The sequence below is a fragment of the Equus caballus genome, chromosome 18 (genome assembly GCF_041296265.1).
Source record: "Equus caballus isolate H_3958 breed thoroughbred chromosome 18, TB-T2T, whole genome shotgun sequence".
Classification (NCBI taxonomy): domain Eukaryota; kingdom Metazoa; phylum Chordata; class Mammalia; order Perissodactyla; family Equidae; genus Equus; species Equus caballus.
In genome coordinates this window covers 6,793,344-6,821,105 of record NC_091701.1, presented here as the reverse complement: position 1 = coordinate 6,821,105, position 27,762 = coordinate 6,793,344, and the positions used below count along the sequence as shown (strand labels likewise).

At 38.9% G+C, this 27,762-nt stretch overlaps 1 protein-coding gene across 2 annotated transcripts in view; it reads left to right on the top strand.

Moving 5' to 3' along the window:
• CNTNAP5 (contactin associated protein family member 5) overlaps positions 1-27,762 on the top strand; it is a 775,716-nt gene that overhangs the window by 451,758 nt on the left and 296,196 nt on the right. For both annotated transcript variants that reach the window (XM_014732391.3, XM_070241766.1), the window contains exon 11: positions 6,390-6,496. In XM_014732391.3, the coding sequence (XP_014587877.2) occupies positions 6,390-6,496 (107 nt within the window). The remainder of the gene's footprint in view (positions 1-6,389; positions 6,497-27,762) is intronic.

Here is a 27,762-nt window from a genome sequence, read left to right as displayed (position 1 = left end):
GCTTCTTGATGCAGATATTTTGTAGGAGACCAGCCACAAAAAGAATATTTGGTTAAATATTATTAGAATAATCACAAGGCTGGTTAAAGGTCATTACATTTTTTAACATCTGATTAAAGGTAACAAGAATCAATGTGAGCTACATAGGTAAATTAAATTTCCCAAACAGACTTTTTACCTGATTAAAATCAATCAAAAACTGTACACAAACTTATAAGGAATGCTAGATACTTCCTCAAAGGAGTTCTGAGTTGCATCATTCAAAAGCATCCTGCTTCTGACCAATTTGGAGACAATGATCTCTGTAAGTACTTAGGAGATAAAGCTGTTAGGACCCAAAAGTGCAGCCCAATAGCAACAAGTAATCAAAAGAAACTGCACCATTTACTTGCATCCTTAAAGGACAATAAAGAGGATACCATTCATAGCATCCATCTTACTTCTCCCCTCACTCTTCCGGATTCATCTCCCCTTTCTAAATTACTCCTCAAGTGTGGCTGCAGGAAGACTCTCTTTACCTGTCTCACTATTTCTTCACCGCTTACAAAAACAAAAGAGAAGTGGGGCTGGCCTGGTTGCATAGTGGTTAAGTTTGCACGTTCAGATCCTGGCTGTGGATCTATGACCTGCTCACCAAACTGTGCTGTGGTGATGTCCCATATACAAAAATAGAGGAAGATTGGCACAGATATTATCTCAGGGACCATCTTCCTCAAGCAAAAAAGTGAAGATTGGCAACAGATGTTAGCTCAGGGACAATCTTCCTCACCCAAAAAATAAATAAATAAAATAAAAATAAAACAATTTTCTCTGAGAAAAAAACAAGGCTCTTTTGTATCCTCTTTTCCCCACTCAGCTCTCATTATGCTGCTCACTGGCAGGCAGGTAATAGTAAATGAGTAAAGACCAGACAGACCGCGGTTAACTGAAGAGGCTTAGCTAAAAGAGAGCAGCTTCAACTGGCTGTTGCGTCCCATAAATGTTCATTCATTTATTCATTCAATCGACAACCATTTATTGAGTGCCGTCTTGTTTACTACACTGGTACTCAGGGAACCAAACAGAAAGCAATTTATGGACAACAAGCTCCTTAAGCATGGAGCTTACATTCTTTTGGGGAGACAGGTAACAAATGATAAACTTAATGCATAAGCAGAGTATACAATGTGTTAGAAGATTCTAAGTGATAGAGCCAAAAAAAGGGGGGCTGGCAAAGAGGATTTGAGGTACAAAATGAGGGAGAGTTGCAACTTTAAGTAGTGTGACGGTGGCAGGTTTCCTTGAGAAGGTGCCATTTTGTCAGAGACAAGGAGATGGTGAAGAGTGGACCACATGGACATCTAGGGAAGAGTATTCTGTGCAGAGGGAACTCCAGGGCAAAGACCCTGACAAAGGAGCATCCCTGTTGTGCTTTCAAGACAATGAAGAGGTCAATAAGGCCAAAGCAGATGTAGAAAAGAGAGACGAGTAGGAGTGAGTTCAGAGAATTAATGGGGTACAGAACAGCAGGAACTGGTAGGTCATTTTAAGGATGTTACTTTTGCCCTGAATAAAACAGGAAGCCATTGGAGAGTTCCAATATGATCTGCCTTAGGTGTTAAAAGGATCTCTCTTGCTCTTGTGTTGGGAATTGACAGAAGGGATTAAGGGTGGAAGCTGGGAGATCTAGTTAGCTGATAATTACAGTTGTTCAGGTGAGAAATGCTGATGGCTCAGACCAGAGTGGCAGCAATGGAAGTGATGAGAGGTGGTCAGATTCTAAAGGCAGAGCCAGCGGCTTTGCTCATATCTCAGATGTGCGCAGTGAGAGAGGGACAGGACTTTCAAATTCCGGGGTGTAGACAGTGGTAAGGGTGGGGTTGCTATCATCTGATAGTGAAGGACATGGGTGGAGAAGGTAGAGGCGGGGGGCAAGGTAAGAGATCAGAAATTCGGGTTTGGACATACAAAGTTTGAAATTCCTGTTAGACACCCAAGTGGAGCTGTGAGGCTGGCAGCTGGATTTATGAGTCTGGAATTTGGGAGACAAGACTGAATTCAAAATATAAACTTGAAAGTCACTGGTATGTAAAGTCATGAGATTTGCTCTATCACTCAGTAAACTGATTTTTGTTTAAAAAAATGCCAAAATTCCTGTTTCTTCTATGAAACTTAATAAAGTTTCTTCTATGAAATTTCTATGAAACTTACTAAATTTATTAAAAACTGACAGAGTGCATTTTCCAAACTATCTGGAATCCCACTGCAATGCTTTTCCCAGGCCTTATCCACTCCAGCTGGAAGCTTGTGCTTGGCCCCAGTTAAAGCTAAGTTAGGGAAATAACCACTCTGACCTTTCTCAAGGAAAACTGCAGGAGTCCTTTTGTTCTTCCTAATGCCCGAACAGACAGTGTGTTTTGCAGAAAACGTGCTTGCCAGGATGCTTGAAACTGGACTCTGGTTTAAAGTCTCAGAAATTTTTGCTCCTCATTTTCTGAGTGGTTCAGTCTCCCAACATCTTGTAAAATCCTTTCCCTTCTTTGAAGCAGCTCCTTTGGCTGTCTCTTTGTGGTGCATCAGCCTTTAAAGAGAAATATTTTGTTCCTTCATATCTCCTTGTGAACAGCTCGCCACACCACAAAACAACAACAGTGAAGCCAATACTGTATACCTCTGCAGACGGTACAGTGACCACTAATGAGGTCCATGGACCACTCTGGATGACTCTTCATCCCAGTTCACTTCTTACCTAGATTGTCCACAGCTGCAGTTTCAACAATCTTTCTTTTTTAGAAGTTTTTATTTTGGGAAAAATGATAAATTCTCATATAAAACTGGTATATTTTCTCCATCCGTTCCTAAGTCTTCTCTGCCTTTCCTTCAACATTTTGTTTCATCTCCCTGCAAACGATGCACACTTTGCTTCTATAAAGAGGCAAAGAGCTTTCAATGCGTCTGTCCTTTCTGAGTCTTCGCTGACACACATCATATCCTAGCTTATTTGGGCTCCTGAATAGAATGAATAAAACTGTTTGCTCATGCTGAAAGCTTTCTTTGTTAAACATTGTACACCAAAAGAAGGGACAGAGCCCCAGGTCCAGTTATATATGAAATATTCAGATTTTAGAAGATGGGTGTTCTGAGTGATTGTCTCCTAGCAATTTGATGAAGGGCCTCACACCTAAGATGGTGGTGGCCCTTACACTTAATGGGCTCCTTTCACTTCGTAGCTCGAGCCCTTCTCTTTCTGATTTCATGGGCTAAGTGCTCAGTTTATGCCAATTAGAGAGAAAAAGAAACAAAACGCCAGTTAAAATGAACTGATTAAAGAATATGAAAATTATACTCATAAAACTGCTTTAAAACAAGCAAATTGGGGTCATGCATCTTTTATTTTGAGTGTCTACTTTACAGATGAGTTTTCCTAATAACAGTATGCATTGAACCAAAATGAACCAGGCTCGAATGCAGCCCTATAAGCATTCATTCATTTTTCTTTTCCGTGTGCTAGAAATATTAGATTTTTTCTTACCCATGTACTCTTTCCCTCTCAGAAATACATTATTGGTTTTCTTGAGTGACCATAAACAAATGAATTTCTGGCCTACAATTTCATCGGTAAATTTAGTTTGTTAACACTGTAATACAAGGTTTGTGAGAGGTTCATTAAAGATGTGTTCAACGTGCTGAGATATTGCTTAGAGTTTTCCCCGAGACCCCTCCCCCTACTGAATTTAGAAATCTTGAGTTTTTTAAATATTTTACAGTGTAGATGATAAGGAAACATGTTTTTTCATTTATTTTTGTTATTTATAGAATGCTGTTTTACAAAAAGTTAAGATTCTGTTAGTTGAAAGTAACAGAATCCAAACTCGAGTTCGCCTGAGCGAAATGGGGGTTTTCAGGGAAAGATCTTGGGTTATCTCACAGAATTTAACATAGATTAAAACCACCAGCCCTCAGGAAGTTCAGGGGTGCAGCCAAATCTTGGGAACAGCAGGAACCAGCCACACAAACACGGTCGGGACCCTCGCCGTGTCTCTCCAGCTGCATGCTGCGCCTCAGCATTGCTTTTTTCTTTCTCACTTTACTGCAGAAAAATTTTCTTCTCATGACTGAAAACATGGCCACTGAGAACTGAGTTTTCTATTTTATAGCTTCAGCTATCAAAAAGAGTCTGAACTAAACTTTCTTGATGCCAAAACCAAAAGAGCTATTCGTTAAGCAGCTACTTACCTGGATTTGCTCAGATTTCCCTTCTTAGAGCAATTCACTCACTGTTGGGGTAGGGAGGGGAGCAATAATAACCTTATTAGCCAATCATGGAATATGTGTGCGTTTGGTGTCTGGGGGAGGGGAGTGGGATGTGGTGGGAAGGGGGTCTAGAGAGGTCATGTAAGGACTAGATAGTTTCAGAGGGGAAAAATATGGAGAAAAATAAACTGCAGAAGCAGCAGTATTCAGAAGCAGGGAGGTGCTGGGATGCAAAAGAAAAGGATGTGGGGGCAGGTGGGTGTTCATGGGCCAGCTCGGAGGCTCTCTGTCAGAATACACCCAGAGGCAGAAGTCCTTGCTTGGATTTTGTAGATAACACTGATGCTTCAAGTTTATGCCGCTTCCCCACTGCACAAGGTTGGCGGGGGCAGGAACTGTGGTTCATCTGAGTGGCAAACCTGTTTCTTTGCGTTCTGGTGAAGATCTGGAGCTGGGAATAGGAATCAAGAGGAAGGATAGAATTTAGAGTAGGGAAGGGACCGCTCTTTTTGTTAATTTATTGATTGGTTTCACTTGTTCCATAGTAAGATTATTGGGTCTTTTTTGTTTGTTTGTTTGGTTTCCTAAGCCGAAGTTGGATACCATGGAGTTACCAATGAGGTTTTCCCAAACATCAGCCCTGTCAGCACAATTGTATGTTTGCTGTGCTGAGCAGAAAATTTCTAATAATACATCTGAGCATATGCAGGAATATTAGTTTCTGGGCTCTGAAACAATCCTTGCTGGAGGGTTTCCTACCTATATAGGACATTTAGGGTAAATCATCTTACGTTTGCTTGCCTCACATTCTCAGTGGCTCCACAACGAGCACTTTTATTGTGTTATACCATGTCTGAATTTCATTGCTTATACAGTCTTCCCTTTTAAATTCATGGGATTTTTTTTCCTGTAAAGATTGTTTTCAAGAATTCCTTTATCATTGCTTTTAATCTTAACTTTATCCACTACAAATATTGAGCACTTGCCAGGTTATCTCCTAGTGGCAACAGTGCCTGCAAGGTAGAGATTTTAAATTACGGGTGAAAGAGATGAAGTGAATTACCCAAAGACACCATGGAGTAAATGGCTGAGCTGGGATTTCAATTCAGATGTATGTGACCCTAAAGTGTATGATCTCTGTCCAGAAAAAATGAATATTGCCTTCACTCCTACTAGCCCAAGTGACATTGAACATTTTTCCTTCCTATCATTTTTGCAATATAAAGTCCTCATTTTATTTTGTTGTGGCCATGTTTCATATCTTAGATTTTCGTCTAATCCAATCCCAGTCTGTTATAATCCTTTTTGTTAACATCATAGATAATAGCTTTATGTTAGCCTATTAATTTCAGGTACTACAACTTTCCTAAGAAGTTTGCTAATGTCAGACACTTACAGTGATTCACCATTATGAACGACATCATTATGAATAATGATAATTAGCATACATGGTTTTCATATTTTGAAATATATCCTTAAAATAAAACCATCTAAGTGTGATTTCTGGGTCAAATTATGTGATATTTTAGAGGGTTTTTAATGTGTCTGGTGAAAATATTTTTTGGAATAGTCATACTGATATTATTATAACTACTAAAGGCCTCATTTTAAGGATAGAATTGGCACTTAAAAAATGTTAGAATTTCTTCACATGTTAAATGAGCAGGTATCATCCTTTGAAATCTCATATGTAGTTTGAAATAGATTCCTGGCTATCACTGAAAAGAGAAGCGTGAGGACAGTGACCGCAATTATATGCCCCTTTCCCCTTTCTTTTAAAAATGTAAAATCTTTCCAAAATGTAAAATTACAACTTTTTTATACATTTTATTCTATGGTAAATGAAAAACCTTACAGATTTTGACTACTTCAAATTAACTTTAAGTCAGTGAGATTTTGCCCCAATATTGAAATGCTTCACTTACTTGCCGAAATCAGCTCTGAGCCTTTCATTGCCCAGCAGTGCTAGGTGGACCCACCCCTTGTAGTAAAACCATAGTATTGTTTGATGTCATTCAAGTTTGACTTAGGTATAGGAGTGTTGTAGACCAATTTCCACTATCAATTCATGCAGTTGGGTATAAGACATTTTTAATTTTCCCTTTATTTCAACTGATTTGGTTTATTTTGTTCGCTTTTGCTTTATCTTCCATTAGGTGTTTGCCAAACTACTGTGAACACGGAGGAAGCTGCTCCCAGTCCTGGACTACTTTCTACTGTAACTGCAGTGACACAGGTTACACTGGCGCCACCTGCCATAACTGTGAGTAGTTTCATGGTTTATCTACAGAGGAATGGGCAAAAATCCAGGAACACCAATATTAACTCCAGGATGTATTAAACATGTGGTGGGAGCTTTTTATTCATTCATTCAGCATGTATTTCTTGAGAGGATACTATATGACAAACACTGTGGTAGGCATGGAGGCTACATGGGTACAAGCCATATCCTCATGGAGTTTATGGTCTACCAGGAAGAAAGACAGGAAATGGGATAAGTGTTGCGGAAGAAGCAAGACAAGATTGTGTAGGTGCACAAAGGGGAGCTATCAAATCAGCTTCATTGTCTAGATGGGATAAGTTATGCCTCTAATAAACAACCTTACATCTCAGTGGCCTAAGTAATAAGCAGTTGTGTCATGTCTATGTTACATGCTCTTCACACCTTGGCAGGGGACCCTCTTCCACTTTGTCCTCATTCTAGGATGCTGACAAAGGCTCCATCACTTGGAATGTTGCCATGGCAGGGAGAAAGATGCACAAGAAATCATGTGCTAGCTTTTAAAAGCTTTTACCTGGAAGTGACAAACATTACTCCAAACCCATACTCCGTTGAGCAAATAAAGTCACATGGGCACACATAAATTTAAGAGGGGAGGAAGTACATTCTTACGATGGGATCTGAAACAACAAAACAAGCATATTAGTAATGAGTGCCTGTGACTACCTGTCAATGTTAGGGAGGCTTCAAAGAGAAACCTTGAGCTGATCTCATCTTAGGAATGCAGCAGGAATAAAACAAAAAGGAAACTGAATCTATAGGTAGTTTCATGTGGCTGGAGACTGCAGACAGTGAGGAGAAGTGTAAGAGAGGAAGCAGGGAGGCAGGCTGGATCTCACAAAGAATAAGGGGTGAGAATTAAAAAAAATGAATAATGTGAGCCCAGATGTCTATAATTTTATAGTCTTGTCGGGGTAACCAAAGAAAAACACATGACAAAGTAGAGACGGTTTGCCATTTAGAGAATTGCATGTCAAACGGTGTGAAATGAACTATAAGTATAATTGAGGAAGACGTAATCTGAAGCTGCTGGTTATAGTTAGTGGAGATTTCATGGAAAATGTGAAATTTGAAGTTGACTTAGAAGGCAGAGGGGTGGGAGAAGAAACTTCTAGAAAAATGTAAGAGCCAAGCCAAGGCTGGAGTCGTCCTGAAGACTACAGTGAGACTATCCCAAAGGAGCATATGTCATCAGTTTTTCTTGAGCTCCTGCTGTTGCTGGGATGGCACTCAGAGATTCAGAAAAGGAGTGACAGATGCCAGCTGACCTGAAATCAGACTCTGATCCAGGGCAAGCAATGCTGGCACTTGCATCACTGAAGACCTCTCAGCCATTCTATGGCCTCTTCTATGTCTTGGAAGTAGCATTCATCAATGATGCCCATAGAGGAGCCTAATCAAGTCAGAGAAGAAATAGTCCCGTGGTCATCATGGGATGATGTTGTTAACGCTGTTAGTTGCCTTGGAAAGTGAAAAACACTGTCTGGCTTTAAAATGAAACATCTTATTTAAAATTTTCTATTCAGAAATTTGGCACAGCAAAGAGAACACTGAACTGAGAGAGATGAGATTTAAATTTTACCTAGATCTTGTACTTAAACAAGTACATAATTTTAGCACTCCAGAGCTCAATTTCTTCACAGATCCTATAAGGGAAAACTAATGAAATCTTGTGAGGCCTTTTCAGGCTAAAATTACATGTTTTTATTTAAGACTCCCAATAAATACCAATCCATAAGTATTGAGTCTGGTTCCAGAAATATTATCCCTAAATAGCCAAGAACAATATGTGTTTGCACAGAAGCTTTGTAGGACATACATATACTTGTTAGGATTGTAACATCAATGTTCTTGTAAGAAACTCAGAGGTAAACAGAACGGCCATCCATTTCTTAGTGAGACAAGAGCAACCTGAAGAAGATGAAGTCAAAGCCAACCCAATTCCAGCCCAATCACAGGACAACATTCCTATCACTTTGAGAGCTCATTCTGTTCACTTTCTCCTAAAGTAATTTAAAGATATTTTGAGGAGTTCATCTCTACAGATGCTCTTTTCCTTTAATTTTCTCCATCCATCAGGCTAAAAATAGAAGATTTGCAGCTTTGCAAAAGTGTGAAGTTGAAAATCGATGGAAGTGAGGTGTTGGCTTTTAAAGAAACACTGTCAAAACTGATGAGCAGGGGACTCAACATACCAAGCCTTAGAAATAGCATTCCTTTTTTAAGACCTTCTCTTTCCCCTTTCCGTGAAATTGCTCAGTGCCTACACTGTGAGTTCCAAGATCGTTAAGCCCCTTCTTCCCTTCTGGGTACCTAGCCAGGACAAATCAGAGGTGCTTGCATGACTGTGAGGTTTGGCAAGCACACCTCAGATGCCTGTGCATTCAGGAATCTGTCCTCCTGCTAAAGAATCCCTTCCTCTCCCTCAATTGGGTGAGGATGATTGTTTTAAGTCACTTTATAAACTGAATGAATCAAGCCATGCTTTCATGGCTTCAACAAGCATGTTTCCCACGTGGGGCATCAGAGATGAGAGTTGCTGAAACACAGAGGACAGTAAACAGGGATACCCTCATGTAAAAACAAAATAAGCAAGTTCACAGTCCTTCTCTTGTGGAAATGACAATGTCCGTGATGTGTTAGGGTATATTTTCTTAAAGCAATCATCTGCAATCAGTATACTAAATGCAAGGTCTTCAGATTCATAACACATTTATAATAATAATTAAAACGGATAATTTCTTGAGTATTCTTTTAGTCTTTTTTCTTTTCAAGCTCTTCAGAGTTAGTTTTGTTTTTCATTATTGGTGCTTTCTAGTAAATGTAAACCAATAAGGCTGAATTAGGAAAGATAGAATTAACTTCTTTCTGCCCAGCCTTCATGGATAAGAGAGGGGTCTGGGTGAGGGAAAGAATACAATGGACTCTCTAAGAAATGAGAAATGGGAATTCCCAAAGTCTTTAGACACGGCAGGTTGCCGTTGAAGTAGAAATATCATCATGTCATTTCAATTTTCTTTCCTCCTTACCTGATGACACATAAAGAACTTTGGTATGCAAGTTAGATTACTTTTCAAGCACACTTTGTTCAAAGCCACCTCTTTAAGAAGGAGTTGATGAATGTGTGGCCAATTCCTATCAAATCTGAGGAGGAAATACGAGACTATCACTTCTCCCATAGTCTGCCATTGAACACTGTTATATCTTGTTTGTAAACTGTTTGCTTAGGAATCTTCTCCTCTAAGTTGTATCTTGCTCTCCAGAGGAATAACTGAAAGCAAAATAATGTTTGCAGTCCAGATTAAGCCACAGCAACCCAACCAATGATCAGGGCCTTCAGCCCACCAGACACAGTTACCTTGGTTAATTGGTTTTATACAATGTGCAAGTTTAGAAGGTTATGTAATTGAACCAACTTCTAAGTACTCAAGGTGTATCTTGGTCATGGTATAGCATGAATCCAAGTTAAGATTAAAAGGAAGAGGGTTTGATTATGTGAGCTTAGTACATAGATTAGTCTGCAACATAATGATAACGTGAGATGGGAATTATTGTTATCTCTAATTTTTAGATGAACATATTGAGGCCCAGAAAGATTACATAACTTCCTCAAGTTTACACAGCTAGTAAACCTTGGTGGAGCTGGGACTTGGCTGGAAGGAATCTGGCAGCAGATGCCAGATACTTAATCCCTGTATCTTATTTTCTTTCTTGAACAAGTAAGACATTTGCAAACCTCTGTGTATGAACTTAGTGATGGGACATTCATGACATTCTCGATGTTGCTTGAGACACGCTAAGATATTATGATATCGTAATTGAAAACATAGTTCTAGAAGACTGAGAGATGAGAAAGTTTTTGTGTTCTAGAATAATCATGAAATCATTATGGAGGAAGCAGGATGAGTTAGCATTTCAATGGCAACTAAAATTAAAATAGATGTAAGGAATAAGGAAGCCAATTGAAAACAGATACTGGCAAGAGTCAAGACATGATGGTAGGAATATATATGGTATGTTTTGGGACAATGTAGATGTTTGCTTGGCTCAAGAAAGGAAAAATAAATAGCTCTATTCGTTCATTCCTGAAGCTCAAATGGTATTCCTATAAAGCAGTTTCCACAAGGGGAAATCTGAGCTTGCTTCTCATTATACAAAGCTTTTCATGTTCTATTGCAATATCTATAAATACTATTCAGTGACTACATAATAAATATTCTAATGATTTTTATTTTCATTCAACCATTCTAATCTTCTTTTCTTTTGAAGAGAGGACAAGGCCCTGTGTTGTTTCCAAATATTTATTATTATAACCAACACTATAGTGAGCATCTTTGTGCTTAAATAATTTTTTAACCCCACATGTTCTATTGTTTTCTTGAACTAGCCTTAGCAAGGACATTATTGAGTCAAAGATTGTGAGTAGTTTTAAGGATCTTGATTCATATTTTCATCTTGCTTTCCTAAAGTCTTGCTACAGTTTAAACTTTGATCACTATTTTCTGAGATCTTATTTCACCTTCTCTGCCAGAATTATTTATATAATTTATAAAACTATTTGACATGTATTTTTACTAAAGCATTTGCAGATTGAAATGGAAATTATTATTGACCCTCATGATGAGTTCCAGATAAAATAAAGTTGTTATTTTTTAGATTACTTATACAATAGGAACAAGATTGTCTCCACAGAATTTTATTTTATTCCTCAACAAGTACCATTTGAAAGCACATCTGGTGTCAATAACTATGCATTTGATGATTACTCTCACCTTGAGCAGACAATAAGTGATACAAGTGCTTATCATCTGTTATATGTCTCCTATTGAGTGGGACTGTCCCTGATCTTCTCACTATCTATGTCCGATGACATTCACATGAGCCCTTTTCAAGGTCTCTTCACCATTTCTCAGCCTTTGCTAATCTCTTTTCACAGTGTAGTCTCTCTGACATCCTAACAACACCTTTTAGCTCACTTTTCAGTGTGGCAAAGGATGTCAGATTTCTTCCTCTCCCAAGCCTGCTATAGTGCTTCTCCCATTGGGCAGTCAATAACCAGGTATTGATTGGAAGCATATCAAATTTTCTGGCTGTCAGGCTCAACAATAGTCATCACAGAGGGATAACACTTTTGCTATTTTAACAGTAGGTAAATGGTCTTCTAACTACATGACATTTCTTGGTTGGAAGGAAAGGTTGGAGAGGGTGGGGGATTCTGGTAATATGAGGTTTATTTAAAAGCATTGCTCATATCTCTTAATTCAGGTCAACTCATATCCTACTGTTGTTCTATGGGTTTCCTATTAAGAACTAAAGAAACTTCAACTCTGTGATTAATCCTGAATGCCATCAGCAGATGTTTTCGGCTGCGACCTAAAGGAGAAGAAAAAAATATTGTAATGAATTGTTGAATCCACTCCCTGCTTTGTTTTATGACACTAACCAGTCTTTTGTGTCATCACTATTTTTATTCATGTTAACTCCCCTACTGAGACTGTAAACTCGTTTAGGGAAGGAACTGTGTCTTATTTATTTTTGTACTACTCATATCCAAGGAACTGGTGACATAAAGGGCATATCATGTAATTGGTGAGACAGACAATTAAGCAGAAAAAGATAATTCAATGTGTCATTAGACGGGGATTCTATAAGGACAAGATGATGTCTGAATCTTCTCTGTCTCCAGCCCCTTGTTTAATCTCTGACGCATAGCAGATATCTACTATTTACTGTATACACAAATAGATAAATGAGGTATGTGCACACAGAAATGTTGAGTTACTTGGTGAGGGTATTGTAACTTTCTGGGGAACATGAGAAGGTTTTCAGAATAACTGACCTTTGAACACATACTTGAAAGATGGGAAAGAATAAGGGGAAAGAGAAGAGTGAGCAACATGTGCAAAGGCAGAAAGACATGAAGGGTCAAACAGCAAGAGAGGACCATGAGATGTGTAACATAGCTGGAATCTAAGATGAAATGAAGGAAGATGGAGAGTCAGGAAATACAACCAGAGTAGAAGATGGAATTATACGTTGAGAAGGAGCTTACTTCCCTATTAAGCATCTAGAAGCCGGTCACATTTTGTTGGTTTCATTTTAATGCTGGGAATTGACTTGCTAATATTTATTTTGCTCTTGTTTGCTTTTTGGTTTATTAGTTTCTTTTTGGAAATATAACTGTGTTGGTATCGTAGAGCACGTACTGAAATTGGAAGACGTAGGTGCAAGGGAGAGTTACTGGATGCTGTTTGCAAGTGTGTGGGCAGCAAATGATGAGAGTCAGAACAAGCTAGAAAGAAGGGACATGACTTGAAAGGCATATCTAAAATTAGATCAAACAAGCTTGAAGTCAAATCGAATACAGGAGAGAGAAGGATGACTTTCAGCTTTAGCTTAGAAGACATCATGAATGAAGAATGTAGTGAGTAAGTCCTCAGTTCTGTCTGGGCCTGATAGCATTGTGTCAAATCCTGGTCCTACAACTTACAAGATATACAACCTAGGGAAAGTTATTTGAGCTCCATGTGCTTTCACTTCCTTATTTGTGATATGGGGCTAAAAATAGCAGCTACCTAAAGGAAATATCATGGGAACAAAACAAAATAATCTTCATTAAGTATTTACCCTGGTGCCTGGCAAATGCAAAGTCCCTGTTCTATGTGAACAGATAGAGAACGTGTAGACATAGGAGGAGATTTAGTGGACACTCTCACGTTTTTAATTTGGGACACAGTGTTTGCCTGGAGAGATGCTCAATGTGCAGAAGTACCTAGAAATCCCTGGAGTGAGGTCCAGAGGAGAAGATCCGAATCACTGTGTGTAAAGTTGCTGAAGCCTTTTGAGTAGATGAAGTCAATTAGGTGTGTAGGCGAAGGGTGGAACCTACAAAATAAAATATTTTAAAGAACTCAAGAAGAGATACACTGAGACACAACTAATAAGGAATGATGACGAAAGGGAAAGCAAGAACTAAGAAAAAGTGATAACATAAAATGCAGAAGAGAAATGTTCTAAGAACAGATTATAAACAGAAATGTCCAAGCGATATCCTCCAGATTAACTCTTCATCACAGTGGTTGGTAATTGTTGAATGACTGGATATATGTTTAAAAAAGAACTTGGAGAAAGGCACAATAAGGAAAAGAAAAAAAAACACTTTTCTATAGACAGTCTGACTGAGGCAGTACTGGAATGTATTGGAATTTGCTGTTCCAAGAGAATCTTTTCACTGATGACTACCTTAAGTGTTGTCAGGATCCAGGTGATTCAAAACCATTACCTACCATTGAGATGATTTTATTCTCCTTTAGGAGAAGAGACCAATATGTTTGCATCCATTAATAAACAAATAATGCAAGGCAGTGCATAACCATGTGCGTAAGACCAGCTGCAAGGTGGTTGCTACTCTATGAAGAGAGCGATCAGGGCAGGCTGAAGTTGCTGTGAAAGAGTTCTTAGAGATTGGTTGGGGCTGTCCACAAGAGCCAGACGTGAGTAGGCAGAGAAGTGTTAGAGAGTGTTATTCAAGGGTGAGAATCAAATGAAGGACAAATGAGGAGGAGCATGGAGAATTTCTGGGTTTCTCTCAGGGCACTAGCCTAAGGGGAAGATAGCAAATACTTGTTAAGCTCCGTGTAACTGCCCTGCATTGTACTCAGTAGTTTATACTTGTCATCTCACTTTCTGAGCGCCCACCCCCCAACATTCTTAGCTCTGACTCTGTTAGACTGTGGCAATTCTTCAAACAATGGTGGTCTTCACATATGCAAATCTCTTGACAGAAAGACTTCTTATCACTTTCTTTGCCTGAGTAATCTCTGTCAACTCCTACAAGAAGCCTACTGGGACCTTTCTAGATACTGCTTAGTTTTGCTCCTTCAGCATCTACTCACGCAGAACTTATTCCACAATACTAAAATTGAATATCTGGTTCTTGTTATCCTTCTCAAACTGTCAATTTTCTGTGCATTCTTCTTTGTATATCTTGTACTTACTGACGTACAGTAGAGGATCAATGAATATAAATATCCTTTTATGGCCAAAATGCTTAAAGACACAAAGCTGGTGGAAGTGAGATTTGAACTGAGTTCTAGATGGCTTGAAAGCACTTCCTCTTCACATTACAGCATCTCTAAGTGGAAGGAATAGTTCTCTTAAATATTTTATGAAATATAGCAGGACTTAAAAACAAAACTGATACAAAGACTTCTCATCAGAGAGGGGTAGGAATGAAGGGTGTATATTTACCTCAGGTCGATTTTCTTCCTTTTGAACACATCTCAATGATTTAAGTTTCCCACAGTTATTTCCTACATGTTAATTTGTTCTATTTATTCTTTCTTTCCTCTTTCCCTCCATCTCTCCCTTCATATCCCCTTCCCCTCATTAAATGAGGTTACAGTAAAGCTAACTGCAAACACTTACATTGGATTGACAATGTGCAAGAAATGTGATCACAAGCTTGGGCTTTATTCCAAATCCTTAGAAGCAATAAAAGATCCCAAAATATGAAAGAAGATAATTAACTGGAGATAATTTAATTGTTGATGTTGCCTTTCTGTGGAGAATCATTGAAATTTACTTTGAACAATGAGCATTTCTTTGTAGTGTATTTCAATCAACAGAAGACTAATTGCCATAGAAATACAAAGCTCTAGTATGTCCCGTGAGAAGGAAGTAATCTGGACTGGATACATACATATTAAACTCGATATAGAAAGACACATTTTCCGTCTGTGCCTAAGCTTTGGATCCAGACAGATATATGGTATATTTATAGCTCTTTGGTATTGGGCGAATTACTTAAAATTTTCAGCCTTGCTTGCTTGATCTCTAAATAATAATAACTCATTTAAACAGTTATTTTGTGGATTAGAGGCAAGGAATGAAAAATATCTGGCACAAAATTTGCAATTTGGCATTTCCATGTTAAATGGTATCTATTATATATTTAAAATGTTTATGAAAGTTTGGGTGTATGTTTGGTAAGAGACATTTAATAATTTACCTTCCTATGCTACCAAATCATATGGCTATAGGAAAACTTTTTACATTGTAGGTTACTAAACAGATATTAGATTCTAGCATAGGTGTTGCCATTAGTGGAAAAACTTGAGGTACAATATCACTGAAAGAAGCCAGACTGGGGCTCAAGAGGCCTGAGTCAGATCTGTCTCTGCCACAAATGCCCTTAGGTAAATCGAGTATTTCTTGTAACCCATATTCCTCCAGAATATAGTGTGGAATATACATAGACTACACACGGTCACTAAGAAAGATTATTTTGATTTTCTCCAGTAGTATGACTCAGAATGAGTGTGTTGTAATTATACTGTACAGTTGGTTTTTCTCATCTTAGCCATTTTCCAATGTTCTAGCTCAGAATAATATTTGCATAGATCATACACCAAATCTCTTGACTATGTTTTAGAAAACACTGAGTGCTCTTTCATACTGTTACCTCAAATAACCTTTAAAACTAAAACAAGTTAAAACATGAGGGGTATAATGGCCACAAATATTTAAAGCTCTTGCATCTTGCCCTTGAAGCATTTGGTTGAGTTGAACCACTGTGGTTTCCATTTGGAATAAATCAACTTAAAGGGTAATAAGGGCTATAAGCAATAAGAGAACAAAAGAGACAGTGTGATTGCTCAATATAGTTTGTCAATTTTATTTTAAATAATAGAGTAAGACTTGACTATCTAAATTGTCATGAAATAAATTAATTCCCAGTGTTCTCAGTTTTAATATTGCAAAAATATTTTCATTATGTAATTCAGAGATAAAAATTCAGAAAATACTTCTTCATTCATTAAAATTCTATAACACAGCAACACTGTGACCTATGGCAAGTTATTTCACCAATTTGAATCTCACTTGTGTCGTATACCAAGAGAATATAATAGAATCTGTCCCTTATTGCTACAGGGATAAATTCAGAACCAATGGGCGTGAAATCTTTTTGACAAGTATGATTCCTTATAGAGTTCTTCTTCTTATATATTTACATCATTTATTCCCACTGCAACCTTGGTGAGGGACAAGACAAGTATTCAGAAGAAGAAGAAAAGATTCAGAACAGGTTAGAATGGATAGCCCAAGGACGTTCAGTTACAAGACTCAAGCAGGACTAAAACCTGGATATTCTTGTTGTCTCTGACATTGTCAGTGTGTATCCTGCAAAGCTTCATCAGCTATATCATACTGTAGGCAAGGTGAGTTGTCATTAGTGCAATTCTTGGGGTTTTTTTTTAAATTTAGTTTTCGGTGTGTGTTTTCTGAAAGAAACTCTCAGTATATTACTGCTCAGCTTCAAATCGTTCAGTGGCTCTCCACTTTCTTAATGATAAAATCCCTGTTTCTCAGCTCAGTAAGTATGGCTCTTCACTGTCTGGAGACCTCCTAAATCACAAACACTTTCAGTCATGGCCCCATATGCAGTCATGTTATATTGGCTCTCATAGACTTTCCATCCCTTAAACATGCCAAACTCTTTTTATCACTCTATTATTTTGGACTGAATATTCTTCCTGGCAATTTTCTGTTCTACCTCAACATTCTGCTCAAGTATTACTTTTGTGTGTAAAGTAGTTGCAATAATTGATCTTTTGATTTTTCTGTGGCATTAGTTTGAGCTCCTCGCGGTCACGCACTTTGGCTTTTTGTGCAGGCATTCCCAGTAGCGAGCCCCAGATCCAATTACTGAAAGTGCAAAATCAGTGTGGAGAGAAGGGAGATCCAGCTTCCAGCTTGTTGGCACTTCCTGGGAGCGTATTTGTACGTATTCTGTACTGAGAGAAGGTAAAACATAAGGAATCATGCGATACCCCACAGCACCTGTGAGGTTTTCTCTTTGGCCACCATGAAGAGAAACTTCCTGTTTTTAATATGATGAAAGAACTAAGGCTGCTGCTTTGAATTCAAAGCATATCCCCACATCAAGTCCCCCATTAACTCTCAAACTGGCTTGTAAATCATCTTTCAGTTGGCATAGTTGTAGTGCACAGTTTAAAGATACTAGCATAAATAGGACTTTTGGTTAAGTAAATATATGTAGAAAACAGAGAAAGGAAATAAAGCCGTCCATCATCATAGCAGGACATGTAACTGAGTTTATTAGTCTGTCAACGCAGGAGTTGTCAAACTCAGTTTTCAGCAGCACAGATCTCCTGCTGGCAGCTAATGTGACGATGAAGACCTTGGCAATCACTCCCTTGCTCCTGTCTCCCTGATCACACTGATGTGTGACTGGAAGAGGAAGCGAGTGAATCCGTCTGCTAACATTTTATTTCATTGGTGCACATCGTCTAAATGGGCATTCAATGAAGCAGCTGTTATATAACTTGAAGAGGGGAATGCCTGGCGCTCATAGGCTGTCAGAGTAAGGACTTGTGCTTTCTAGCTTCTGCTTAAGAGGAGTCTTCATCCCAAAGACATCACTAGGGGATTGTCATAAGAAGTAGAAAGTAAATGTGTTTTTAAATTTTATTTTTTTATGAAGATGAAGCATGAAAAGACAATTGTTTTTGAAAATTAGGCAGCCTTGGGTTCAATTCCAGGCTCTAACAATTACCAATTGAGTAAGCTGGGAAAAATTATTCAACTTCTCTGAACTTGACTTTCTCATCTCTCAATATAAGAATAACGATGTCTATGTCTTAAGATTTTTTGAGGATTCAGTAAGAGACCACACTTAGAGCACCAGGTGTAGTGCCTATATAGAAGGCACTCGATTTACTTACTCTGCTTATCAGCCCTCTACACTTTCACCTTTCCTGGTCTTCTGTGGATAACTTTTAGATTAGCAACAACTGTTGATTCCTGCATTTGGAAGGGACCTTTTAGTACAGGTATGTTATTTGCATCAAGTTGATGGTCTAGAAGCAGGTCGATCAATACCTCCTGTTATTATGGTGTTTCTCTGGTGTCTAAAAGGTTTGTTTCTCTCAGAAACTGAAATCTACCTTCTTCTAACTTTCTCTGCTTAGTGTTTGTTATGAGCCTACCATGGACAGCCTGCCATTTAAGCTATCCTTGCACAGTTTTGAGAAGTCCCCCAAAGAATAGGACTTGCCATCATTTTCTCCCACCACTATCACATCTCAGTTGCCTGCAATGAACTATGATGTTGGTGGGCTCCATAGTTCTTGGAACCATTGGATTCAGAAAGTAATTGGGTAATGATAATAAGGGCCAGAAATTGCTTTTACTTATTTTAATTAATATATAGTATACTTATCGTATTATAATAATTACCATTGATTCCCAAATCAGTGAACATAGATGGGTCCACACTTTATTTTGGCTGCTGTTATGTTAAGATTTAATTGTGGTGTTTATTTTTATTTAGCATCAATTCTTCATAAATCTATTTTCTTTTCAGATCACTCTTCCACACAGTATACGTTTATATCAGCCATAAATAAATATCTACTCTGGGTCCAACAGTGAACACTGTGGGTGATATCTGAGCAACTGAAGATCTTATTCTTGTTCTCAAGGACTTTAAAATTATCAGGAATGGCTGGGGGACCTACATTATATACTCAGAAAATAATACAAGATTGTACATGGTCAAAGAGTAAATTGAATATAGGTAAAGATAAAAATATAGGTGTCAAGCATGGAGGATGAGATGAGACATGAAGGGAAGGGATACTCAGTAATTCTGGACTTCGGCTAAACCTGGTACATAAGTGTGATTTGCACAGCCAGAGAAAGTAGGGGATGGTCAAGAAACCAGGGTGGCATTAGCTTGGCTGGAGTTGGAGTAAGTAAGGAGACTGACTTGTATAGATTGGAGTTTGTATTAATGGAGAGGAATAATGATAATAAACATAATTAGTATCAGTCAAGCAAGGCTCAAGCAGAGAAACAACCAGGAGGAAATATAAAGAGATTTATTGCAAAAATTGGCTTATGCAATTGTGGAAGCTGGCCAGTCAAGTCTGAAGTCCATAGGGTAGGTAATCAGGAAGGGCAGGCTGGAAATTTAAGGCATGAGCTGAAGCTGTGGTCCACAGGTGCAATTTCTTCTTCTGGGAGGCCTCAGCTCTGCTCTTAAGGCCTTTCAACTGAATGAAGCAGGCCCACCCAGATTGTTTAAGATAATCTCTGTTACTTAAAGTCAACTAATTATGGACTTTAATCACATCTACAAAATACCTTCATAGCAATACCTAGATTAGTGTTTGATTGAGTAACTGGGCACTATAGCCTAGCCAAACATAAAGCTGACCATAGAGTCTACTCATTTGTCTGCTTGGCACCTATATTCATCTCCTCTAACCACACTTCTGCTATACTTCTGCTTTATATGTCACACTTCTGCTTACCATGGCACTACTCACCTGTGTACAACTGATATCATTTAGGTTTGTGTAGCACCTTAATGATAACACTAGTCACAATGTTAGCTCCATTGGCCCTGGTGTGATTTCAATGCCGAAGATGTGATATTTTATGCAATCAAAACACAATTCTATATTTGTCTCCTACGCTTCCTGTAAAGTTTATATAATGAAGATAATTTTCTCTTGCCTTTGGATATAGTCTTGGGCAAGACTCAGGAATTTTCTTTGCACTCTTAGGCGATAGACATTCTTATGATTACTTTATATCACAAAACATAAACCCAATGCAAGAATTTAAAAAGCCCAGCCTAAGATAGGCATCAATACTTCAATCTTCATTCAAAAATGAGATCTTAAAAGGCTAGTGGCAGGTGAGGACCTGTGAGAGGGGAGGGGATCTTTGGCTGGAATTCATCTTTTTTTCACTCAGCATAATTCCCTGAAGATTCATCCAGGTTGGTGCCTTTTTCTTTGCTCAGTAGTATTCCATGATACACACCACAGTTTGTGTTTTTGGATAGAGCAGCTGATTCTTAGGTTTCCAATCAGGCTGCTTGCTTTTGTGGCAGGATCTGTGCTGTAGGTACTATCTGGTTTCCCCAGTTTCTCTTGGTGCGGGAGATGAGTGTCAGCCCCAGTGGTGAAGGAGATCCCTTCCCCTGGCCACTTATTGGTAGTGGGGCTCCCGAAGATCCCCCTTGCTGTTACCACCAGGCTTACCTGGTGTTGTCAGAGGTATTCCCTCTTGATTCTGTGGGGTTCGCGTCGAGGGGACCATCCTACCTGGGCTGCCTTCTGTGTTAGATTAGGGTGAGAAAATGCTGGACTCAGTCACCTTCCTGGGCCAGGAGTGGGGTGTAGAAGCGCTGCTGCTGTGTTATCCCTTCAGTGCTGAGGCCCCAAACCATGTCATCTTCCTCTTTCCACACTTCAGAGTCTAAGACTCTCTTCTGAACTGGAAGTGCCTCCATAGATTTTAAGAAAGTGATTTTAAATATATACAAACAACGCTTAAATTTGTAATTTAAATTTTGAATAGGTAATATATTCATGAGAATTCATGGTAAATCAATCCATATAAAAAGATATGCAGTGAAACCCTGATTTCCATTTCTATCTTCTATCTGTCTAGACTCACACCTAGGCTATAACAGGTAACGTGTGTATTTTACCTGAGTTTCCTTATAGGAATACTAGCAAATACAAATGCATGTTATATACACTGTTTGGCATTTTACTTTTCTAAAATAACGATCTATCTTAGAGCTCATCTTTTCATATCAGCACATAAAGAGTTCCATCATTCTTCTTTCAGTTGCTTGGAATTCAGTTGTAGAGTTGTGCCATAATTCATTTCATAAGGCCCAAATTGATAGGCTTTTTTGGGATTTTTTAATAATTCCATACAAATAAAACTACAATGAATAAGGGTGAACATATGCCATTTCACACACTTACAAGTATAGCTGTAGGTTCATTTCCCAGAAGAGACATCGCTGGGTCAAAGGATATATGTGCTCTTGCTGCATGTTGCCTATTGACGTCTGCAGGCATTGAGCCAACTTTCACTCCCACTAGAAATGCATGAGGATGCCAGTTTCCTCACACACTCACTAACACAGAGTGTTGTCAAACGTTTTGATTTTTTTCAGCCTGATAATTATTTATTTAGAAAATAGAAATAACATTTTTATAAAGATCTGGTGGTATTTGGTAAATGATAGGAGAGCTCTATGAATGTTTCTTCCTCCTCCTCACAGTCTTAAATATGCCTAATAGATTCATTTGTTTATAATGCTGGAAAGGATACAATCTGTATCTATCTATCTCATCTATCTATATCTATCTCTCTCTATATTATATATGCTATATGTACATAAATATAATTTCTGTCTTTAAGAAGTTTAGAGGACAAAAATCTATGTGTATGGAGTGGCAGGCACATGGGGTTTACAAGGCAGCTCTTGATTATCCATTAAATAAGTGTAATAGATAAGATTCTAGAATTGAGAACAATATGGACGCCCTAAGGTTGGGGCATCTTTATATGAGGGGTGAGGAGGAGCAAGTCCTTCCAGGAGGCAGGTATTTGCACAAGTGAGAAGGAATTAGGGAAGGGGAGTAATTGATGGCAGAAGATGTGTCTGGCTCCTCAAAGGCTCTCACTAAAGGATCATAGAATGTTGATGGAGATTATAGGGGGGCACAAAGAATGTTGATGGAGATGATAGCGGGGCACAAATAGCCACCCCAGGGGCTGACGAGGAGATCAGGTTGACTGGATGGCCTGCACAGAGAGGCAGTGGGCAACCAGGCTGCACATCACTAGCAATTTGGGGTGAGGGTATTCTCTTTTACACTTTCCAGTTCTTCAAATTCTTCTCTGAACAACACGGATCTTTTTACTTCTTTATTAGTAGAGTTCATTTCAGGTTTCTTAATTGTAAATTAAAATCATGTTAAGGTGAGAATAAAAATGAAAAAAAGAAAAAAATGAAGGTTGAAATAATGCCTTTGTGATAGTCTTCTCTAGTCTCCTCAACCTTCCTGCTTAAAAACTCCAATCTTCTAATTAGAAGATAAAGAATAAAAATGAGCACACAGGCTCCCTTATGTGATTCCTCTAAGAAATGAAAGCTCTTTCATTTTCAATTTTCTAGCATGACAACATAAAACAATCTCATTAAGGACTTTGTGGAATATTGGTAAAGGTTAGGCAGAGTTCAGGCAGCAATGACTGAGAAAAATTGTTTGAGAGTTTGAACAAAAATTGGCTAACTTCAGACTTAAGTTTTCAGGAAGCTGACACTGAACAAAAAGGGGAAGTTCACAGGTAATGATCAGTCCAGATACTCTCTCAAACCTGAAGACCTACCAGGCACAGGGAGGTGAACGGATGCCCTGAGATGCAAGCTTAATAGGAAGAAACACGAGGTGGAGCATGTGGAGGTCCCAGCCAGCCCAGGAAAGGAGGGTTCTGTTCTATATACACATAATGGATCTCCAGAAAGAGAAAGACTCTCTCCGTTGCAGCAGAGCCCATTTTCCCCAAAGGCGAAAGTCATGTTGTACTATAAACAGTACTACAGGGAACCTATTCCTGAGTCCAAGAAAGAGGCATATTCTTAGGCTGGGGCTCTTTTACAGGCAGACAGGCAGGGGTTTAGAGTAGGTTTTTAAATTTCTTATTAAAACAGATGTTGAAATCTTTCTCTGCTTTAAGTCTCCCTTAAAATGAATCTTGAAAGATTGACATGCAAGGGATCCGGGAAGACTACAAATTGAAGTTGCTGTATAAATCTGGCATGGTTTTCATTGTCAAGGGGTCACATGCCATCCAGAACAAGCTTATTTTCATAGGGTCAGAAGGCCTCGGTGGCTGTCTCTTGTCTGTGGGTTTGCAGGCATCTGGTTATGGAACAGATAGGACATGTCGACAGGGAGCAGCCTCATGAGGACAACGTTCTAATGGTGGCTATTGCTGCTGACCTGGCTTCGCCCATTCCAGGAACCAGCATTTGACGCTCCCCAATCAAGCCATCCGTTTATAACAGTTTCCCATGAAGGGCTTTAACTCAAGATGTCAGACAAGGACAAAAGGATAACTAAAGACTTAATCCAGTCTGGAACAGGAATTAAATTCAGTTTAATATGTATGTTTATAAAAAATGAAATAGATTCAGGGAATGATGAGATTAGGTTCCACGACTCCATTGCTGGGAAGCTGTATACACCACTTAACTAAGAGAGTGACTCTTTCTCCTGGGTCCTTCTTCTGTTAGGTCTCAAGGCTATCGCTCTGTGTATACCCTGTCTCTCTCTCACAGGCTGGCCAGGGATGGCATTTCCTTTCTCTAGAAACCTTTGTACAGAGTTCTTGCTTGGGTTTTTTCAAGTGCTCAAAAAGGATGCTGTCTGTAGCAAGGCTCTCGTGCTTGTCTCGGGGAAGGCCATGCCTATAGTCCCTGCTTGTACATGGCCCCGAATGCCTCTGTCCTCTCCTCTCCAGTCAAGTCCAGGCCTCCTTCTAAAAGCTATCTCAGACTGTGTTTGGGAATCTTTCAGAATCCTCCCCAGGTATTTCCAATGTTCCACTTCATAGCTTCTGTTCATTTCGGTTTCTGTTTCTTCCTCCTGGTTTCCTCTCCTCTAGATAAAGTTCATGCACCTAGAATGCATCAGCCAGTTTACATGTACCTTCTCATTATCCTATTTAAACCTCAAAGCAAGTCCACGAGGTAAAGATGATAATTATGTTCTACAGAAGAGGAAATTACCATGCAGCGATAATTGGGTAGCTTCTCCCTCTTTGCCTGGCTCTAGTGATCGCTCTGGTTTTCATTTTGCTAAGACACCGCTGCACACATTGCTCTACTTAAGAGTGAAGTCAAAGGCAGGATGAAGATCCTTGGGCACCAAGCAAAGCCTACGTCAAGAGTCCAGGGCTCCTGCTTGCTTGAGAAAGGAGCTCAGACACGTCCCTGCAGAAGGCAGGCCGCAGTTCTGCTTGATGACCTTGGCAATGATCCAGTGCTGATGCTGTGCTCAGTCTAGGGCAGACCGAAGTTTCAAAAGGCCCAGAAATATATAATTCTGGGGATCGCATTTAAAATTGTTTTTCTAAATTATTTTTAGAATGAGAAAATAAATCACTACAAATTACAAATTAAAAAAAAGGGACAAGTGTCATAGACATTTCCAAATTTAAAAAAGTCATAATATTTTTATTAACTTCCTGACACAGCTTTATAGTACTTTTATTTCCTTATGTCTCTTGGGTTTCTCTTTGATTGCCGTCTTACATGATGCTTTTATATACATATATATATATATATATATATTGTTTTTTACAGAGAATAAAATAACTCAGCTTGTCCTCTAGTATGATTAATCACGATATATATATTTTTAATTACATGGATCGTTTAGAGAACGATTCTTTTCAGCTTCACATTTTACTGTTGATATACACATAAACTGTCAAGATATCCATTGCTTATTTACTTTAATGTAAAACAATGTGACGATAGAATTGAAAATTTTAAAATATCCTATTTTCTTACTGGTTATCTAATAAACAAAACTTAATATATGGATGTTAAAGATTAACATTTTTAAGGCATGCTTAATCCTAAATATATCTATTTTTAGTGATAGCTACAGATGTTTATAGGCAAACATTCAAACTTGTTTCTTTCCTCTCATTTTTTTATTGTGCTAAAATACACATAATTTAAAATTTACTATCTTAGTCATTTTTAAGTACAGTTGAGTGGTATTAAGTATATCCATAACGTGCTGCCATCACTACCATCCATCTCCAGAGCTCTTTTCATCTTATAAACCTGAAACTCTATACATTCACATGAAACAAGAACTTCTATCCGTACCCCTCTCTTCCTATGCTGTGTAAACTTTTATGAATGAGGTTAAAACTCGGAAAATCCCTGTCAAGTTTCACAAATTAGATGTAAGATTTAGAAGAATTTCCCACAGACTAGCTTCTGGCTGTGTACACTTCAAACCTGACTTCTCCTCCATGACACACACATTTCTGGTGCTGGATGCTGCTGGTGATGTTTCTATTGAGGTCTGACCTCTGGTCCTGCCCTATCAGGTCATGACGCTGCATGAATGTGCGTATGGGCAGCAGGGGTATTCATGGAAGCTGCTCCTAAAGCACAATGGCTAGCATTAACTATACATGTGAGCGGTTGCAAATCATGTGATTATCCCCCACCAATCTAAACTAAATACATATCCGCAGCATACCTCCCCCTTAACTAGATCTTAAAAGTTTCTTTGTCTTCTCCAATGCTACCTGGTATGAGAAGTGTGACAATGGGAAGAGCAGGAGAAAGAGATAGTGGTATTAACCAGTTGCAGTTAAACATTTTATTTTAACTGATTGTAATTAAAATATCTTACTTTTGTAAAATTCAATAGCTTTATAATGTGTCGGCTAAGTTTGGCTGAACCACATTCCCCAGAATTTTCTTTCCTATGTATTTCTTCTTAGGAGACACCACACGAGAGATACTTGTAGGAGGTTTGAGAGAGGTAGAAAGAAAGCAGCAGCCATTCTGTAGTTCATCCTAACTGTTGAGGACTTGGGTCCTCACTTGCTGGTGTGGACGGTGCTGGGCCTGCACCTGATCCTCTTTCTTCTGGATGCTGTGTCAGCCTGTCTGACTCCCTGGCCAGGTGTATGCATTTGCTCTAGTTCTTACAACACTGCTAAAGTCATAGACAGCAAGAAATCTCCTGGGTTTCAGTCCAGAGACCCCAGAGCATGTTTAAATGTTCTAGTTTGTCTTTGCTCCCCAACCTTATGTCCATCTTCCTTTCTCAACTGTGGCCTTTAAGCTGCAGCATCCAGTGCAAAGACAGCAACCTCACAGAGACTGCTTCTCAAGCACTCACATATCCCTGCAACAGACTCCCCCCCTTACAGATCCATGTGTATCTCCCAGTGGTCTACTTCTCTGATTGAAGCCCAGCTGACACACAATGTTTACAAAAATTCATAATGATGTAAACACATTGCTGGGACATCATTTAGGGCTTTGCAATCGGGTCGAGAAGCTTTGGCTTCTTTAGCTTTACAGTAAATTCACCTCTAGCTCAGAGATTTGTGTCTCAATCTCCTTTTTGGTGGTCACGTTGTTTCATGATGATTAGTATTCTGCGAACACTGTGATGATGAGAAGGAATTTGTAAGCATAATCTGATAGGAAGAATTAAAACATGTTTTGAGTGTAATCTAGATGGAAATGGGTACTCCATGTTGCACCAATATGAGATGTCCTGAGTAACAAAATTAAACATCCTCTCGTAATAGGAGCATGGGGCATTTTGTTACTCTCTTTGTGTTAAATATAATGTGGATTTCACATACTAAAAGACACATTTTTATTGTGAAGTGTCTTTCTCATAGCTTAAAAAATAGGTGTTCACCAATTCATACAGGAAGACACATGATTTATGGTGTGCAAATGCAAAATATTAATTTATTTTACCAGTGTGGCCTCTGCACAGAGGATTCCGGACTCGTTAACAATGATGGTGAAATATAGGCAGATAAATATTGTGTACTTATTTGCAAGGATGCCTTCAAGGAACTTTCACAAGGATTGCCTTTATTACTCTGTCTATTTGAGACCAGTTTTAGAAACTTATGACCACAATATAACTATTTTATGAGCTTTTGTTTGTTTCCAGCATTTAGAGGAGAGAGCAAGGAGTTTAGAGTTAGGGAAGCAATGTCAGATCCCCAGACCCACCCCTTACCAGCTGGGATGGCTTTGGGCGAAGCTCTCACATTATATGAGTTCATTTGAATTATCCATTAAGAGGAATGCTTATCACCAACCTTGGCACTCAGAAATCTCCCAGTAACTGAGCTAAAGTTCAAGGAGCGATGAAAAGGTAAGCAGGCTAAGGTGATAAACAATCCCCAGACCTTGCTGGCTTAGCAAAATTAAAGTTTCCGTCTGGCTCACATCACACTGTAGTGTGGCTGATCTATGCAGTCACATGCGGACTAGTCCACTTCTATCTTATAGCTCCACCTCCTTCTAGGTCCTTGGGAGCCTCTATTCAGCTGATAGAGGGGAAAGAATGTGAGAATCACACACATGGGAAGTCATACCTGGAACTAGGGTGCAGGTGGGGTGCATGTCCCTACATCATTTCTGCTGGAGCAACATTAAACTACTCTTAGCAGCCCACACATGCCATGCCATCCTACATCACTCTTAAAATGTGCTGTCATCTCTGCCAGGAAGGCTGCAGGATTGCCTGTCAGCCTAGGACATTTCTACTCAGCTTTTTAGGCCCAGCTCAAGTGCTGTCAGACTAGTGCCTTTTGTAGGCCTGCTGTCATTTTTT